Source organism: Puntigrus tetrazona, chromosome 13, assembly GCF_018831695.1.
Source record: "Puntigrus tetrazona isolate hp1 chromosome 13, ASM1883169v1, whole genome shotgun sequence".
NCBI lineage: Eukaryota > Metazoa > Chordata > Actinopteri > Cypriniformes > Cyprinidae > Puntigrus > Puntigrus tetrazona.
Window position 1 is genome coordinate 5,064,150 of NC_056711.1, and position 16,038 is coordinate 5,080,187.

The following is a 16,038-nucleotide window of genomic DNA, read 5'->3' on the forward strand; positions in this document are numbered from 1 at the left end:
CCACGCCTGTCCTAAATATTTTAATAAGGTTTTAATAACGTCCCAGATGGCAATGCATATTCCGTGCAATCTGTCAGGCTAAGGTTTGCTAAGTCTCATTTTTTGCTTAAAAACAGCTTTTTTTTTTCCCCTCACGCCAAACAAGAGATATGAAAAGGGTTTCTTTATTCAATATATCTGTACCACTGCATCCTTAGTGTTATTAACATGAATAAAGTGAATCGAATGAGAATCGTGGAGGATAAAGGTAACTTTGTCAATATTTTAATAACCGAGAAGGATGACTAACTGATACTAGTCCCAGAAAAGCCGAACATTCAGATTTTGTCCTCGTTTTCATTTTAAGAAAGCTAAACTCATCCGTATAAAACACTCATCCAACAATTAAACCCGCCCTTCTCCCATCATCCTCACGTTCAAGTTCAAAGCTCCCAACGATGCGAGCATCTAAACATTTCATAACTGCTGATTGTCCACGTAGAGGCCAGAAGCATATGAAAAACATTACAAAATTCCCAGTCCATTCAGTCAACTATCAGCAGAAGTCGTATTCATCCCAATACTCACTCACACGTACATGGTACATACTGCATTGACAATCTATGAATCGGACCTCAGTGTTATTACAGACAAGCAGTCCAAAATTAAAACAAACGATTAGTAAAAGTGACGCGCTTCCAGAAATAAAATGTTTCTGAAAACGAATATGGCATTGCAAAGTCTAAAACGTTTGGCAAAATGCAAAAATTGCCATCGGCTCGAACTGCTCGCAGTTGCGTGAAAATGATTGGCTTGAAGCGGTTACTGCAGTGCTGCAAAAAAACAAACAAAAAAAAAACCACTCTCCCAGAATTCTCTAATTGCTCACGTGACTCGTTCAGCCTCTATCGTGGAGAAAAACCAATGCATTTTCCTTTCCTTCTCGCACGTACGGTTAGGTTTACACAGCATACGGAACAATTACATCTAAAAAAAAAAAATGACAAACATGTAGAAGGTCATTCACATGCAGTGTGACCCCACACACGCACACACACACACACAAAGAAAAACCCACACACACTCTGTTTAAGGTAGTTTCGTTCTCCCATTATCTGCCCGACCAATCAGAATCGTCTTCCAAATAGTCCAGCGATCAGTGTAAGTGAATGTTAAAAGTGAGGTTGATACAGAGCTACGCGTCCGCTAAGGCAGCCCGATGCGAACTGACAGTGAGTGGGTGAGAACTTGGAGGTGAGCACCACGTCGCTGTGAGAGTAGATGGAGCGAATCTCCCTCAGCAGAGCCGTCCGCACAGGCATGCAGTCCGCCAGCTCGGCGCAGTGCTCGTCGAACGCCAGCAAGCGCACGCCGTAACCGTACGGGGAGCAGATGAGCCGGCCGTCCGGGCTGAAGCACAGCTCCTTAATGTAGCCTCGGCCGACGTTAGCCTCCTCGATGTAGTGCGTGAGACGCAGAGAGCAGCGAGGAGACACCGGGGGTCGAGGAGGAGCGCCCTCTTGAAACTCGTACACGCACGTCCACTGAGAAAGACAGAAAGCAGACGGTTACTTTGATCGTTAGTTTGTACTGCGCTTCGTGGGTGTAGCTTGCGGCACGGACCTCCTGGTCGTCCATGTTGCTGGAGCAGCGTAACAACGTGGCCCAGCCTTTGGGGTGCAGTTGCAAGGAGGTGATGCAGTTCCCACGATCCTTCTCGCCTGGGATCTCCGGGGTTAAAACCTCTAGACTGTTTCTGGGAGACAGGCCTGGATAAAGACAGGTCAACACTGGAATAAAAACTTTGTAGGATAAGTACTATTTGGTTCAACTACTAAATAGCTTATTTATTCATAATTTAACACAAAGAGCATCAGTGGCTATATTCATGACTTTTCATATATATATATATATATATATATATATATAATATATATATATATAAACAATTACATGGAGTCTTTCAGCTTAATGCATGACAAAAATCTTTCATCTTTCTAGGAGAAATCTTAAATGAAAAAACAAATAACTTATTAAATTCAGTCTTACCCTCTCTGTGTGGATGTGTTTTGCTGTCAATGGTGTGACGGGAACCTCCTGACCGGGAACCTGCCGATGAACCTTCTGAAAAAAACAGATTTGATCTTAAAAAAAAAAAAAGATGATGGGCACAGGATTCACAACATAATTAATCAGCAGTTTTCAATAGCACGTTTTTTTATTGATATAACTTAAGTTTTATATTACCCATATACACACACAACATGAAGTGCTGTGCAAAAATGTAAGAAATTAATTCTATCAAATAACTTGCAGTTAATTTGATCAAAAATAATAGTAAAGAGACATGCGTAATGTTGTCCATCTATTTCAAAGACATGCTGTACTTTTGGACTTTAAATTTATCGCAAACTCCTGAAAAAACAACATCATATCACCGTTTCCACAAAAATGTTAAGCAACACGGCTGTTTTTAGCATTGACAATAATAAATGTTCAGGAACAAATCGGCATATTAGAATGATTTCTGAAGGATCATGTGACACTAAAAATAAGTAATGATGCTGAAAATTTATTTAATTAACTCATGCTTTGTTTCTATTGTTTATTGTGTAAAGCCAATTTAGACACGTTTCATTGTATTTAATAATTTTACGGCCCAGTGGAAAAATTTTATTACCCATTATAATTATAATTTAATTGAACCCCGTCTTTGAACAATATGAAAAAGGCTACCACGCCCAAAAAACTATTTGCATTAATGGTGTCAGATTCATGAAATAATCCTTTCTTTATGCGAGTCTGTGTCGAATTTCTTTGAAATGCAGTGCAGTAAATATCAGTTCAAATTAAAAGAAACTTTTAAATGTCGCCCTCTCCCACCTACAGCAAGATTCACCCTTTGAATGCATTTCGGCGTTTAGCAATCGTCCTTTCAGATTCACGCGTGTTAGTTTCTGTAAGTACCTGTGCTGAGTGGAGCTCTGCGGGCGCGATGGATGCGGTAGCTGCCCACCTCAAGGCTCTGGGTGAGATCAAGGTCATGTAAGATGAGGAGGTAACCAGAGGAGGTGGAGATTAACATCTTACTGCAGTCGGGAGTCAGACGCATCCTCATAAGATAGCGTGTGTGGAAAAACTTCTTGTGTGGACAGCCATCCTCTGTGAACCTAAACAAACAGCAGGTGCGATGAAGCACAGTTGCACACAACCACTGGCAATCTCCAAAAAAAAAAAAAAAAAAAAAAAATACTGAAAATGTCCTAAAAACGTACTCGCTCTAGAATCGTTTAAGATGTAGATTAGTTCGTTTCTTAATCAAGACAGATTTGGAAAAACGTAGAATTCATTTGTTCGCTTACATACCAGCGGATCCTCTGCAGTGAATGGGTGCCGTCAGAACGAGACTGATAAAACATCAAGCAATTCATATAACTCTATGTCTGTCTAATGTCATTAGGAAGCTTTTGACTGAAAACTATCGCTTCTGGATATGATACGGGTCTTCCATCCATGATATGGCTTTCTCTAGTCAATAAAAGGTCTCGTCTGAATCAGGAGAGAAACCAAATATTTGAGAGAACAGGGGATGGACTTACTGAAGGAAGCATTATTGTGGATTATGGACATTTTGGTCAGAATTGATCTCCTTGGTGACAGATGGATGCACTTCTTCCGAACAGCCTTTCACTTCAAGACATGAACGGATGAACTGCAATCCTGTGGAGAACTTGTGGATTATCGTGATGTTTTTAGTTGGGACTCTCATTCTGACGCCCCCCATTCACTGCACAAACGATGCGCTAACGTTTTCTAAATCTATTCTGATGAAGAAACACAACGGATTGGCCTTCGAGGGCGAGGACATTTTCAGCAAATGCATTTATTTCTTTATTTTAAATTTAGGAACCGCACAGCTCTAAACCAGAAGAAGTACCTGTTGGTATCCCACGTGATGACATTTCCGTCAAACCCTGACGTCACCAGCAGGCGCGTGTGCGTGTCGTACTCGATGTTCTTGACCCAGCTGGCGTGGCCGTGCAGCGAGCACACCTTCGAGTTGAGCTTACGCAAATCCCACAATGCAATGGTGGTGTCATCAGAGCAGGTCGCAAACAGCCGGTTATCGAGAAACCTGGACAGGAAACAAACACATGCTTAGACGGCGCCGCGGTCATCCCAGAGTGATTTTGCCAGACATCGCACGTTGTGGCGTGAGAGACGGGAAAACGAACGTTTACAGAGGCGACAGGCAAATTAAGCAGCATGCAAACCCTCGTGTGCAACACGCCGACGCTCCTGAATTAACTGATTCTGCACACTTCGATCGACTACGTATCGCGCGCACATGTACCTTATGTTGTTTACGCAGTCCTCGTGAGCCTCCACCAGGGTTTTGATGTGTCTGGAAGAAACGGGGTCAAACAAAAGCACTTCTGTCTGCTCACAAGCAACCGTCAACACTGACCTAGAAAAAAAACATTATACAGGTGTTTATATATTATGACACAACCTTTCTCTGTGGTAGAGGTTTCCTGTCCTTGAAAAAAAGTTTTAACCTATTGTTAAAACAAGGATTTAATTTAATATATAATAGACAAATAGCATTAAAAACATAGCATCACCTTAATTAAACGATAGAATTGACTCACAGTTTACAGGATGTTAAAACTTTTACGAAAGTGAGTAGAATTTTTAACTTACATCACAACTCTATTGTGCTTTGCAAAACATAGTGACCCAAAACACTGAATACATGCTTTAAAAGAAAATAAGTAACATTTCTTTATATGTCTGTTGACACGGACCGACCGCTTAGCAACTTATGCCTTATATACTTACACATTCTGTCTAGATGAACGTTTATGCATCAAACATTTTGGAAACAGTTTTGAACGGTAGATAAAAGTCTACTAGGAAAAGTCAATAATACCGTAAGACACACACATGCACAAACTTGTCAATTAGGCAGAATACATACAAGCATTTTATATATATATATATATATATATATATATATATATATATATATATATATATATATATATATATATATATATATACACATAACTGACAGATTTTAATAATTGAATAGATCGTTTTGCATCCAACAGAATGTTCAGACATTTTAAATTTATGACTTATAAATGTCCAATTAAAGAGCTAACAACTTTTCAACATCCTGTTGCAGTTATGTTATGTATATAAAAATCCTGAAATACTCACTCATATGATAACTCTAAAGTAATAGCATAACTGTCATTCCCAGCTCAAGTATTTATTTCCCCCCTGAACTGAACTTAAAACTACTTGACTATTAAGTAGCAAGTAAAGCGTTCCAGCACACCGGATAGCATAAGAAAGTTTATCAAAGAATACATTTTGAAATATTCGTGTTGTTTTAATGATGAGCAGTCATAGAGACACCCGAACAATACCGGGCAACGGGACACACGTACCCATCCGGAGAGTACTCCAAGTTGAAGACAGCTCCGTGGGTTTTTGTACTGAGGTTCACGGAATCCGCGGCCGGGCTCATGGACGAATAAAGCCGTGTCATGGTACGGAAATGATCCCGCGCGGGGTCCACAAACGGCCCCCTGCGGACTGTCCTCCCGCAGATCCAGGCGAACAGAGAGTCGCAGGCGCTCGAGCCCCTGCCCCCCGAGCTCGTCCCGCCGTCCGCGGCCGCCCCGAGCTTACAGACGCCCTGCGTCCCGGCGCCCCCGCGGCCCGCCTGCGGAGAGGACGGCTTGCTGGAGCACCTGTCTTCGTCGCTGTCCTCCTCCTCCTCTTCCTCTTCCTCCTCCTCCTCCTCCTCGCGCAGCGGATCTGCGCGCGGCTCCTCGCCGTCGCTCGGCTGTCCCGAGCTCATTGTTGCACGAGCGTTACCGGCGGCTCCGTTTTGAGGCTCGCCCAAACTCACCCTCCTGCGGTCCGCGGACAGGCGCTGGACCTGCGAGCCAGGCCGTCTTGCAGCGTGTGCAGAAACCGCTTAAACATCCATTAATACAAACACAAGAGTGCTGCGGATATGCGCGCACACAACAGACTACGTGTTTCCGGTTCCGAACTGAGATTGTGAGGCGGCTTCGACAGGGCTCTTTGTTCGTTTTAAGGCTTATCGGTCTATATTAAAAAATAAGGGTTTTCTATATTAAAATTTAAGATAACTGCTTTAACTGCGTTATATTATTTTGGTAACGTGTTACTTTTAAATAAGTATTATGAATGCGCCGATATGTGCCAAGCCAGATTAAAACACACAATCCTATCAGAAGAGCCTGTTTTATGTATCAGTTTAATGTATTCATGGACTGATGAATAATACATGATGGATTCACGTAGTCATTACTGGCAACTAGGGATGAGAGATACAAAGCTTTTGGGAATCGAATCACTGAATCAACTTTATGATATGACTCACTGATTCGAAGCGCTCAAAAAAATGGCGACATCTACCGGCCTCAGTGTGCACAACTAGAGCTTTTACTAACAAACGTTTAACCTCGCCCAAACTTACCTGATACTGTATCTACACAGATATTTACACAGGAACACTGTTAGCTCAGATTGTTTTTAATGCACACACAAAAAAAATCAACCGATTAATAAATACTGCGGTAAAACCATTAGACAATAGTTCATAATATCTAATTTTTGAAATGTTTCTGAAACATGGTTTAAGTTCAGCAATCATGTTATAACCACTGACTGCACACAAAAGATCAACAATGTTTCCAAGCAAAATGTTTCATAACACTCATTAATTGTTAAACCAACGACACAATCGGAGTGTTCTTTAGAAAACGATTTATTAAAGGCTTCCAAAGACTGAAAGAGAACAAAAGCGCAGGTTCCTTTAAAGAATGATAACCAATATCGTATTGAAATTAAAATAAGATCACTCCACATTTTCGATCGCTGCATCAGTAAGGTAAGTTCTGTTCGCTTCAGTGAAAAGAACTTTAGTGAGGTATAGTTATGAGGAAACGTCTCTTAGTCGAGAATTTGAAGCTGGATTCAGCCCTGAAGCCCTGAGATGCTGCATCTCTTCCTCTGCTGGACGTCGCTGTCATACAGTTGCTGCATATTCATCAGTGTAGTTTTGCACTGGAGTGCTATCTTTTAAATGGAAAGGGAAGGTTCACCCAAAAGTGAAAGTTTTCACTTTCACGTCATCCCAAACCTGTGAGACCTTTGTTCTCATTTTAAGACATTGAAATAGACCCCCTCCATAGACAGCAACACAACTACCACGGTCCAGGCCCAGAAAGGCGGTAAAGACATCATTAAAATAGTCCGTGTGACACCAGTGGTTCAACTTTAATTTAAAGAAGCTGTAAGATTAATTGCAGTGGTACTCTTATCAAAGACCGACACAGAAGAGAAGAACTCGTTTTTTTAGCACCCTTGTCATTTTAATAACACCCTTTATCTAAAAATGGTATTTCCGCTGCTGTCTACGGAGGGTCAGAAAGTGTTTTGTGTCCATTGCAGGTTTGGAGAGACACGAGGATGAGCCCCTTTAATCGCGCTCTACAACATGTCTCTGACTCTCTGCGACTGGCTCTCGATCATGGCGTCATAGACGGAGCGGTACACGCCGAGGACCTCCAGCGCCGTGGGCCGCATCTGAGCCTCCCTCCTCTTACACTCGGTGTAGATCTGAAACAAGTGGAAATGGATGACATCACTTCCCAGGACGCTGCCCAAGAGAAAGCGCGTCACGTCCGGAATCTTCCAGACATCCGTCTTTTCGTCGTAACCGGGCATGGCTTCGTCTGAGAAGCGCACGTCCTCGGCGTGAGGCCACAACTGCTCGGGGGCCACGAAGTCCCCGGTGAGCTGCTGGTGGCCGCACTTCACCCCTCGGCGGCCCGGCTCCACCTCGGGCAGCGCGTCCAGGTCGTTTGCCAACAGGCGCATGTCGGACGCCAGCAGGAACTGGCTGAGGGTCTTGTGCAGGTCGTTGGAGTCGCACATGACCCGCACGCCCACCGGACTGCTGTGCAGGTAGGCCAGGAAGGCCACGTAGTCGATGGCAAGCTGCAGTCGGGTATGCCAGGAGTTTCTCCAGCGGTATCGGTCCTGAGCGAGGGTGGCGTCGAGCGTCAGGGCTGATCCCAGAGGGTGGTACTCGGCGACGAACACGCCGTCTTCCTCGCACGCCCCGACGAGCGTCACGACGTGGGAGCTCTGCAAAGCGCGCAGCATCGACAGTCCGTGGAGGAAATCATCCGTGTACTGCTCCGAAGACAGGACCGAGAGGGCCACCTTCTGTCCTCGCCACTCAGACAAATAAACCTAGAAACCAGTAGACGGCTCAGAAGACGAATCACAGTTCCCTTATAATATACAAGTAACTATATTAGAAATAACGGTGAAGCCAAATGTTTCACTTCGGAAGACCTTGATATGTCATCAGCTTTTGCGTTTCGTGGGTTGTTGTTTTTTTTGCATGAATCATAAAGCACCTTGGGTTAAGCTAAAAATCATATTTAGCAATCTACTGAAGTCGTCTACAGTGGAGGCCACGTTTAGTGTTACGTTCTCCATCTTTTGCTGTAGCGAGTCAGTAGGATATATATTGGATCGGCAGGATATATTTTGCCATTAATTGTAACTCAGCGAGGTCCTGAAAACAGCCAGCGCTCCACACGGAGATCCGATTTCCGGAAAACTGTGGCAATGTCTCATGCCTGCTAAGCTTACCTGAAGGGCACAATTTGGACAAAAGCTGTATTAAACGCAAAAAAACACAAATGTTGATTTCAAAATCTGTTAAACATTATGTTAGACAGCATCCTCATTTTGCTGCATTTTTACACAAGGTCATAAAACTTTTAACAGTACTGCAGTACCGCTGCCATTGTTCTTTTAGATGCAGTCCGTCTCAGTTTCTTCAGTTTCTTCGTGTCATTCCAGACAAAAGTGCAAAAAGGCTTAAAATACTGAATCACTGGAAATACTGACTCAATACAGCAAAAGATTGATACAACTGACTTCAAACCATTTTTTAATTGGTGAAATTACTTCTAATAATCCCGGACACCATTGTACATCTCGGACGATATTGTTTTCTATTAGTTTAAATGATTAAAAAAAAAACTGAATGGACAGATTAAGTGTTTAACAAAATAGTCATCGGTTGCAGCCTAACCCACCTTCTTCACAGCCCCCTGTCCAATGAGCTTCACGCGGCGGACCTCGGCCCGGATTTGGGGGCACTGAAGCCAAGGGGTGCAGGTGGTCATGGTGCCCACTTTGAAGTGGCGAGGCGGGCACTGCGTGTGTGCTGAGAGAGGGTCAGTGTCCTGATACAGGGCGTCTAGGTAGAAATACAGCAGCAGATTGGCGCAGAGGAGAGCTGCCAGACAGAGCAAGACCGCAGGCAGTCCACACCTCGTCCCAAAGGTGCCACCCATAATGACATCTTAACCTGCTGATCAACACACACGGAGAGCTTTAAACAAACAGCAGCAGTCAGGGGTTATAATGGGTTCGAGGGTAGCATATCACTCATAACATCTATAAAGACTTTGTTTAATGCATTTAAATGCATTATTCGTGCGTTAGCTGTTATAATACATTTGGTCTAAATATACCGTTAGTATATTTTTAATACTAACATTAGCAAGGTTCTGTCTGATATGACTTTGTGGATGCGTGCCTTGAACGCACCAGCTCGCATCCGCAGGAGTGCACCGCTTCACCAGCTGCTGGTCTAGATCTCTGGATCTCACACGCCGTCAGGTTCCCTGATGTTGTGGTTCCGGACTGTCTTGCTCTGTGAAGTTATTAAGAGCACCGCACTGTACCCTGAAACACATCGCCATCTAGCGGCACCACAGGATACAACACCTCGGTCAGGCGCCATCCACATCTCCACTGACACAGAAGAGGAGGAGAGGAGGAAAAGTACACTAATTATCCCAGATGGGCGTTTAATATAAGCTAAATAGGCTATATATATATATATATATATATATATATATATATATATATATATATATATATATATATATATATATATATATATATGAAAATGTTTTGAATGAATATTTTTCATTTCTTTGACATCTTATCCTTATGTAAAACAGAGTTTAATGTTAATGGTAACACTAAATAGACTAGTTCAATAATTCAAATAGTGTTGTCAATGTATTGCTGTGTAAAAAACAGACATGCATTAATATCCAAATACTTAATACAGTGGCCCCAGTTGAATTTGTAGATCTAAGCCATGATTAAACTTGTGTACACGTCTTATATTGTGTCTGGACACTAAACTGACTTTAAAAGTTGACCGTAACACCAGCTGGTTACACTGAAACAAAAAGTGAATTGTGAGAAAACCTCTAGAATAATCCTCTAGGATATACAGATGCTACTTGGTTTAATGTTGCATCTATTCTAATATTTTTCAAGTGTTCGTTTTGAAGTGCTTACTTTAAATATGGTAACCTTACCTTTCTTTCTTACCCCTAGCACTGGTAGTGCACATTAATATAAAAAAGCAATAATATTTTCACTACTTCTATTACTAAGAGATGAAACTGAAAAGGCCTCTGCAGTCGTTTCAAAGCAAAACTGGGGAGACATTATTTCACACTTTAGGCGCTTTATTATTAGTTTAGACACTACATGTCCTTTAAGCCGCACGTGAGTTATCTTTTATTCATAAGAGAACGCAAGTCGGTCTCCACGGTTTCCATGGACAGCGTTTATTAAATATTGAAGCATGCGGTGTCGAATTGACACCCTGGCGCCACAAGCCCTTTATCCGCGCGTCAGGCAGGACCTTTAATGTCAGGGCATGCACTTTACCCGGGGCGCACTCTAATTTCAGGCGACCATAATAATGTGTATAATGTAGATTTCCGCTGGCAGAATGGAGCGACGCACATCCCGCGCTGAGGAGGAGCGAGCGGAGAAGAGAGTGCGCTTCCGCGTGGCGTCGGCGCACAGCGGCCGCGTCCTGAAGGAGGTGTTCAGAGACGCGCTCGAAGACTCCGCGGACACCGACACCACCGCGAGCTCGGAGCCGGAGCGCGCGGGCTCCCCCGTTATCACGGAGGTCAACGGCCACTTGAGCGGCCTGCTGCTGGGGCCAGAACCGGACGACAGCGGCAGCGAACCGGACGAGCTGCTCGTGTACGCCAGCGCAACCCAGGAGAAGCTTTTCACCGGAAAACGCGTGAACATCTTCAGCAAGAACGGGACGGTTCGGGGCGTGAGGGACAAAGTGAGCGCGGGACAGGTGCTGTTTAACAACCTGTCCAAGATGTATGGGGTACGTTTTATTATCACTTAATATATGTATACAGCCGGGAAGACCAAAAGGAGGAAAGATAATGGCTGGGGAAAGGAACTCAATCAGCCTCATTAAGACATTCAGGATTAATGACCGAATAATTGCTGAAAGAAAGAGGCCATGTTTACAGAGTAGCATACCCAGGTTATATTTCACCTAAAAATCACAAGAAATAATAAAACAATGACTGTAGTGCACTGTTGCTACAGGCAGTTAAGCACCACAATATAGAAAATACAGAGTATCTTTTATTTTTCCTTTTGATTGCCGGGTGTTTTCATGAGATGCACCCAATAAAGTCTCATAATTCAGAGAAAAAGCATTACTCCACTTCATACATATATATATATATATATATATATATATATATATATATATATATATATATATATATATATATACAGTATCAGGCATTATCAGATATAATAATCAAGATGCATAACATTACCATGTGAAAGTGTCACAGGCCAATAAAAAGTTTGTCTTAAAAAAAGTACACTATATTAAAACTTGTGTGGCGTAATTTCTATTTGTGTAGAAACTACTAAATCAAAGAGTTAAAAAAAATTATCTTATAAATTCAGAGCTAGAATAGGATTGTCTTTGTATAAAATAGCAATGTTACTGAAGTTGGTCGGTAGGCCACACTTGCTCTTGAATAAACCACATTTTTCTTGCTAATTATATATGTTCATTTCAGTTTTGTTCATAGTCATGACGTTAAAAGTTACTTTCAAGATGTTACTTGTCAATTTTACTGAGGTTGTTTCACACTATTTCACCATTAATCTATATAATGTGTGTCTTTCAAAGGATTCCCTTATTATGAACCGGCCTAAAAGACCATGAGATGTTGTCTGAAAGCATGGATGGATGTCCTGCAGCAGAGGATGCTGGATCAGATCAGGAGATCACCAACGGGCTGGAGCGTGTGAAAGTGATGAACAGCGGCCAATGTTTTTTTTGTTTTGTTTTTTTAAGTGCTTTTCAATATTTGTGTATATTGTAGTTCTGTAAATATATTTTATATTCACTTTTTGCAAAAGCGTTAAAAAAAAAAAAAGGAACTGAAGGGACCTGTAAAGTCTAGTGGTTGCTTAGAACGTACTCTTTGCCTAGGTTTGAGTTGCCTTTTCTTTATTTGGACCTTTCAGTGTTTGTGATGAATTTGTGATTTTTTTTTTTTTTTAGAAAAGAACAAGTTTTATACATATCTTTTATGTTTTAATGCAGTAAAATAAAAAAGTCACACCAACCTTTTTATTACATTTTCTTTTTGCATGCATTCCAATATCAAAATTATTTTGAAAACCCAGCTCGAGTTTTGTTGACAAAATTGTAAAGTAACCTTCATTTGCAGCAACTGTGACAAGCTGTGAATTACGTGCAACTGGATTTGATCATCTGATCTTAGAGAGACGGTTGTCGAGAATAGCTTTCAGAAGACAGTAAGGAGAGCGAAGACCCCGTACAGGAGAGCACAGGGATAGGCCACCAGCAGCTGCTGCCCACTCATGTCAAGAGTGGAGCTGAAGATCTTAGAAGCTGATAGACTGCACCAGCCAATCACAAACAAGGCCAACAGTGTTCCCAAGAGCCCCCTGCATCAACACAAAAGCCACTTGTTATTCAAATGCAATATACCTGAAATGATACGCTCTTAAATAATAAGGTTGCAAAAAAAAATAAATAAATAAAAATTTGCTCCCCACATAAGTTTTCAGTAAACAGTTCTTTAAAAACCAAGTTTTTATAACAGTGCAAAGAACCAGATTGGGAGAAATTCATCATTGCATTCCATGTTTGCCAGCTGAGAGTCCAAACACGTGATGAAAGCATCGCAATAATCCGTGAGTAATGTTGTCTGAAATTAGGATCTGGAAAAACCCGCGGGATGTCGCGCTGGGACATTTTCAGTCAATTCGAAAAATAGGTCAAAGTCATTTTTCTTTTGTCGAAATTAGGTTTGGTCGTCTCAATCTGCTCAATCGTGGCGATGTCGGTGCCCTAAAGCGATGTTATAATGGATGTCTCACCGACAGATGAAGGATCAGATGATGGAGTTAAGAGGAGGAGTCTGATTACAGTCTGTTATATGCACAGGTGTGCTGCGCTCGCTGCTCTGAGGGACATTATTCGTGCTATCTAAACAAACAAGGGGTGATCAGAAGTTCAGAGACCATGCCCAGGATAAACAACGGAAAACTGTCCTTTTCAGGCCAACGTTAGTCTTTTGGTGTGATGATGCAGTGTAGCGCCACAGCTCTCGTTAAACCCACAAAATGAAGCCAAACTCGTCTTTAAACCCGTTTTTCAAAAAAAATTCCATTCCTGAAAATCAGCCAACTGTCGGTCAAGGGCTTGAATCCAGCTTTATGACGTCAGAAAAAGGTTCTTTGCACGTGTGAGATCAGAACATAAAAAGGTCAAATTTTCTTTGCATCGCATCACAGTTGTTTTTGTGACTGTAACACTCAAATAAATAATAAATGTTACGGATACTCACTGAAGGGAATACAGAACAGCAAAGGCAGAGAGTCCCACCATGGGGAGGAGAGAGTATCCCAGCACACTCGCCACACATCCACAGGATATGCTGTAACTGCTCATCAGGTTCAACAGCATGTACACCCCCACGCACCCCAGAGCACTGATGCCATACACATACCCAAAGTGTGCTTTCCCTGCCTGCCGAGAGAACACACAGGTACACGCTCTGGACCTTACATGTGCTTTCACCTACTCTGTGCGATACAAGTCACTGTATACCTCTAGCTAATGCTTTCACAAAGGTTCAGGATGTACCATCAGTAATGTGGCTCCCAGTGCAACGCAGAAGAGAACGGGCCCGGTGAGGTCTGTCTCATTCATAATACTGCCATCCGCGGGCTTCAGTGGATTTAACACAGTCAGAGTCTTCTGCCAGATATGGTCAAAGTTAATGCCCAACTCTGAGGAAAAAAGTATATACATTTTATACTTTTGTATAAAATACAAAAATACGTTTTTAAAATACATTTTATTTTAGGTTTGATTGAAGCGTCCATATTATGGGTTTTTGAAAACAACCTTTCATTAGTGTGTGGCGCAATGTGAATGAAAGCACTGTCTCTCAAAAGAAAGAGTCGACTCTGAATCATTCAAACGAGTCTTTTTAAAACTTTTCATGTTGACGCCAAAATTAAATATTAGCATATTGGCCGCCCACTTGTTGGCTTTTTACTTTTGTCTGAATGAAAATGTTATTATGAAATAATTTTTTTTGCCACTAGGTGCCGCTTTTGTAGCGTTAAAAGCTCACAAACACTGCTTTAAATGAAATCGACCAATCACCAGAGGGGTTAGGAAAAATAGTTCGGCAATGATTAAACAAATAAGGTTAAATAAATGCATATTATGAGAAAATGAATGTTGTTGGGGTTTTTTTTTTGCATGCATACATGTCGACCTGTTGTTTTGGCCTCCCAAAACCAAAATATGAACCTTTCATAAGCCATGATAGGGTCACTTTAATGCGTAAGATTGCACATTTTTGAAGCTGAAGTATGCAAGTAAAGAACATTTTGTCATAATTTACTGACTGTTGTTCCAAACGTATTAACCTCTTTCCTCTGTCCATAATAAAACATATATTGAAGAGTGTTCATATCCAAACATTTGCCAGTAGTCATCCGCATCTGCTCTTTTCTCTATATTATATTATTACAGGCAACTGCTTGGTTGCCAAAACTCTCGAGGGCGAGTAAATGATGACAGAGTTCATAGTAGTGCAGTGATGTATGAAGCACGGCTCACACAGAAGTCCCTTTCTAACCAAGTAGCTTTCTGCTGGTTAAACACATAATACTTTTTACCTTCTAGGAGCGGTGGTTCTTCCTCGTATGAGTCCATATATTCTGTTTGCTCCGGTGGCGCTCCAGGCTGATACACCTGTCCGGTATAAGATGCCGTAGTGGTGTATTCATTTGCTAAATGTGTGGAATTATCGCTGATGATCAGACAGTAAAATTATGAATCAGCAATTAAACTGCACACAGAAACATATACACGAATAAATGAAATATTACATTACACTCACGCTTCATTATAGTCTGGATTGACGTAGGCTGGATCATAGCCATATGCATCCTCTTGCTGTCCATCCATATAATATCCAGACTGATAGAAGTCTTGTTCAAAGTTTTGAAAGTCTCCCATTCTGCCTTTAAATAATGAGGAGTGTGTACACAAGCTCGTCTGTAGTATAAACCTGTTCTGAATTTAAGTTCTTACCTTCTTACCTTCTTTAAAGTCAGGGTTTGATTTGAAGATCTTGTACTGAGTCTTTGCTTGGTCACCGAGCAGCTGTTTTGCTGTATGTGTGCATGAGAAGCTATTAATAGTCTTCTAAATTTACTTGTGGGACATGAGCAGCACTATCAGTGTGCTGGGAGATCGTGTTTGTAAAGCCATCCTGATGATTTCTAGATCTACTGACTGGTGACATGCTGATCTCTCAATGTTTAGTACAATTAAATGATACATTCTGTATATGTCCATCAAAATTATTTTTGCAACATGGGTAGGACAAAAATTTCATTCGCGTCATTTGGAGACATAAGTCTTATAATAAAAACAAAACATCAGTAAAGATCATGTCTGATGCTTTATAACAACCAAGAAATGCAGCATCTTCACAGAAGGCTAAATGTTTGCCAATACAACATAAAAATGTCTAAAAACAACATTGACTTTTATATTTG

General features: G+C 41.6%; 4 protein-coding genes across 11 annotated transcripts; 1 reads left to right on the forward strand and 3 right to left on the reverse strand.

The window, feature by feature from the left end:
- Positions 1-148: 148 nt before the first annotated feature.
- wdr32 (WD repeat domain 32) lies at positions 149-6,044 on the reverse strand. 2 transcript variants are annotated; one of them, XM_043255793.1, is made up of 7 exons: positions 5,439-6,044; positions 4,334-4,447; positions 3,917-4,114; positions 2,947-3,149; positions 2,029-2,100; positions 1,603-1,748; positions 149-1,523 (listed from the first exon to the last, which is right to left on the reverse strand). In XM_043255793.1, exons 1-7 carry the CDS (start codon positions 5,852-5,854, stop codon positions 1,152-1,154), a joined length of 1,521 nt encoding a protein of 506 aa, XP_043111728.1. In that variant the 5' UTR covers positions 5,855-6,044; the 3' UTR covers positions 149-1,151. The 2 variants fall into 2 exon arrangements, with proteins under 2 accessions (XP_043111728.1, XP_043111727.1); XM_043255792.1 differs by having other exon boundaries at positions 2,029-2,103; positions 5,439-6,043.
- Positions 6,045-6,775: 731 nt separating this feature from the next.
- On the reverse strand, positions 6,776-9,806 carry pomk (protein O-mannose kinase). Of its 4 annotated transcripts, none has more exons than XM_043255796.1 (3): positions 9,664-9,806; positions 9,147-9,424; positions 6,776-8,286 (listed from the first exon to the last, which is right to left on the reverse strand). In XM_043255796.1, the coding sequence occupies exons 2-3, from the start codon at positions 9,405-9,407 to the stop codon at positions 7,519-7,521; spliced, it is 1,029 nt and encodes a 342-aa protein (XP_043111731.1). In that variant the 5' UTR covers positions 9,408-9,424; positions 9,664-9,806; the 3' UTR covers positions 6,776-7,518. The 4 variants fall into 4 exon arrangements, with proteins under 4 accessions (XP_043111731.1, XP_043111732.1, XP_043111729.1 ...); XM_043255797.1 differs by having other exon boundaries at positions 9,147-9,421; positions 9,664-9,791; XM_043255794.1 differs by having other exon boundaries at positions 9,147-9,421; positions 9,612-9,770.
- Positions 9,807-10,779: 973 nt separating this feature from the next.
- Positions 10,780-12,370, forward strand: grxcr1b (glutaredoxin and cysteine rich domain containing 1 b). Its single transcript, XM_043254661.1, has 2 exons — positions 10,780-11,275; positions 12,110-12,370. Exons 1-2 carry the CDS (start codon positions 10,874-10,876, stop codon positions 12,143-12,145), a joined length of 438 nt encoding a protein of 145 aa, XP_043110596.1. The 5' UTR covers positions 10,780-10,873; the 3' UTR covers positions 12,146-12,370.
- Positions 12,371-12,546: 176 nt separating this feature from the next.
- zgc:123321 (Protein YIPF5-like) lies at positions 12,547-15,677 on the reverse strand. 4 transcript variants are annotated; one of them, XM_043254659.1, is made up of 6 exons: positions 15,577-15,675; positions 15,375-15,494; positions 15,151-15,284; positions 14,102-14,247; positions 13,803-13,984; positions 12,547-12,897 (listed from the first exon to the last, which is right to left on the reverse strand). In XM_043254659.1, exons 2-6 carry the CDS (start codon positions 15,491-15,493, stop codon positions 12,735-12,737), a joined length of 744 nt encoding a protein of 247 aa, XP_043110594.1. In that variant the 5' UTR covers position 15,494; positions 15,577-15,675; the 3' UTR covers positions 12,547-12,734. The 4 variants fall into 4 exon arrangements, with proteins under 4 accessions (XP_043110594.1, XP_043110593.1, XP_043110595.1 ...); XM_043254658.1 differs by having other exon boundaries at positions 15,375-15,498; positions 15,569-15,664; XM_043254660.1 differs by having other exon boundaries at positions 15,569-15,655.
- Between the last annotated feature and the right edge of the window lie 361 nt (positions 15,678-16,038).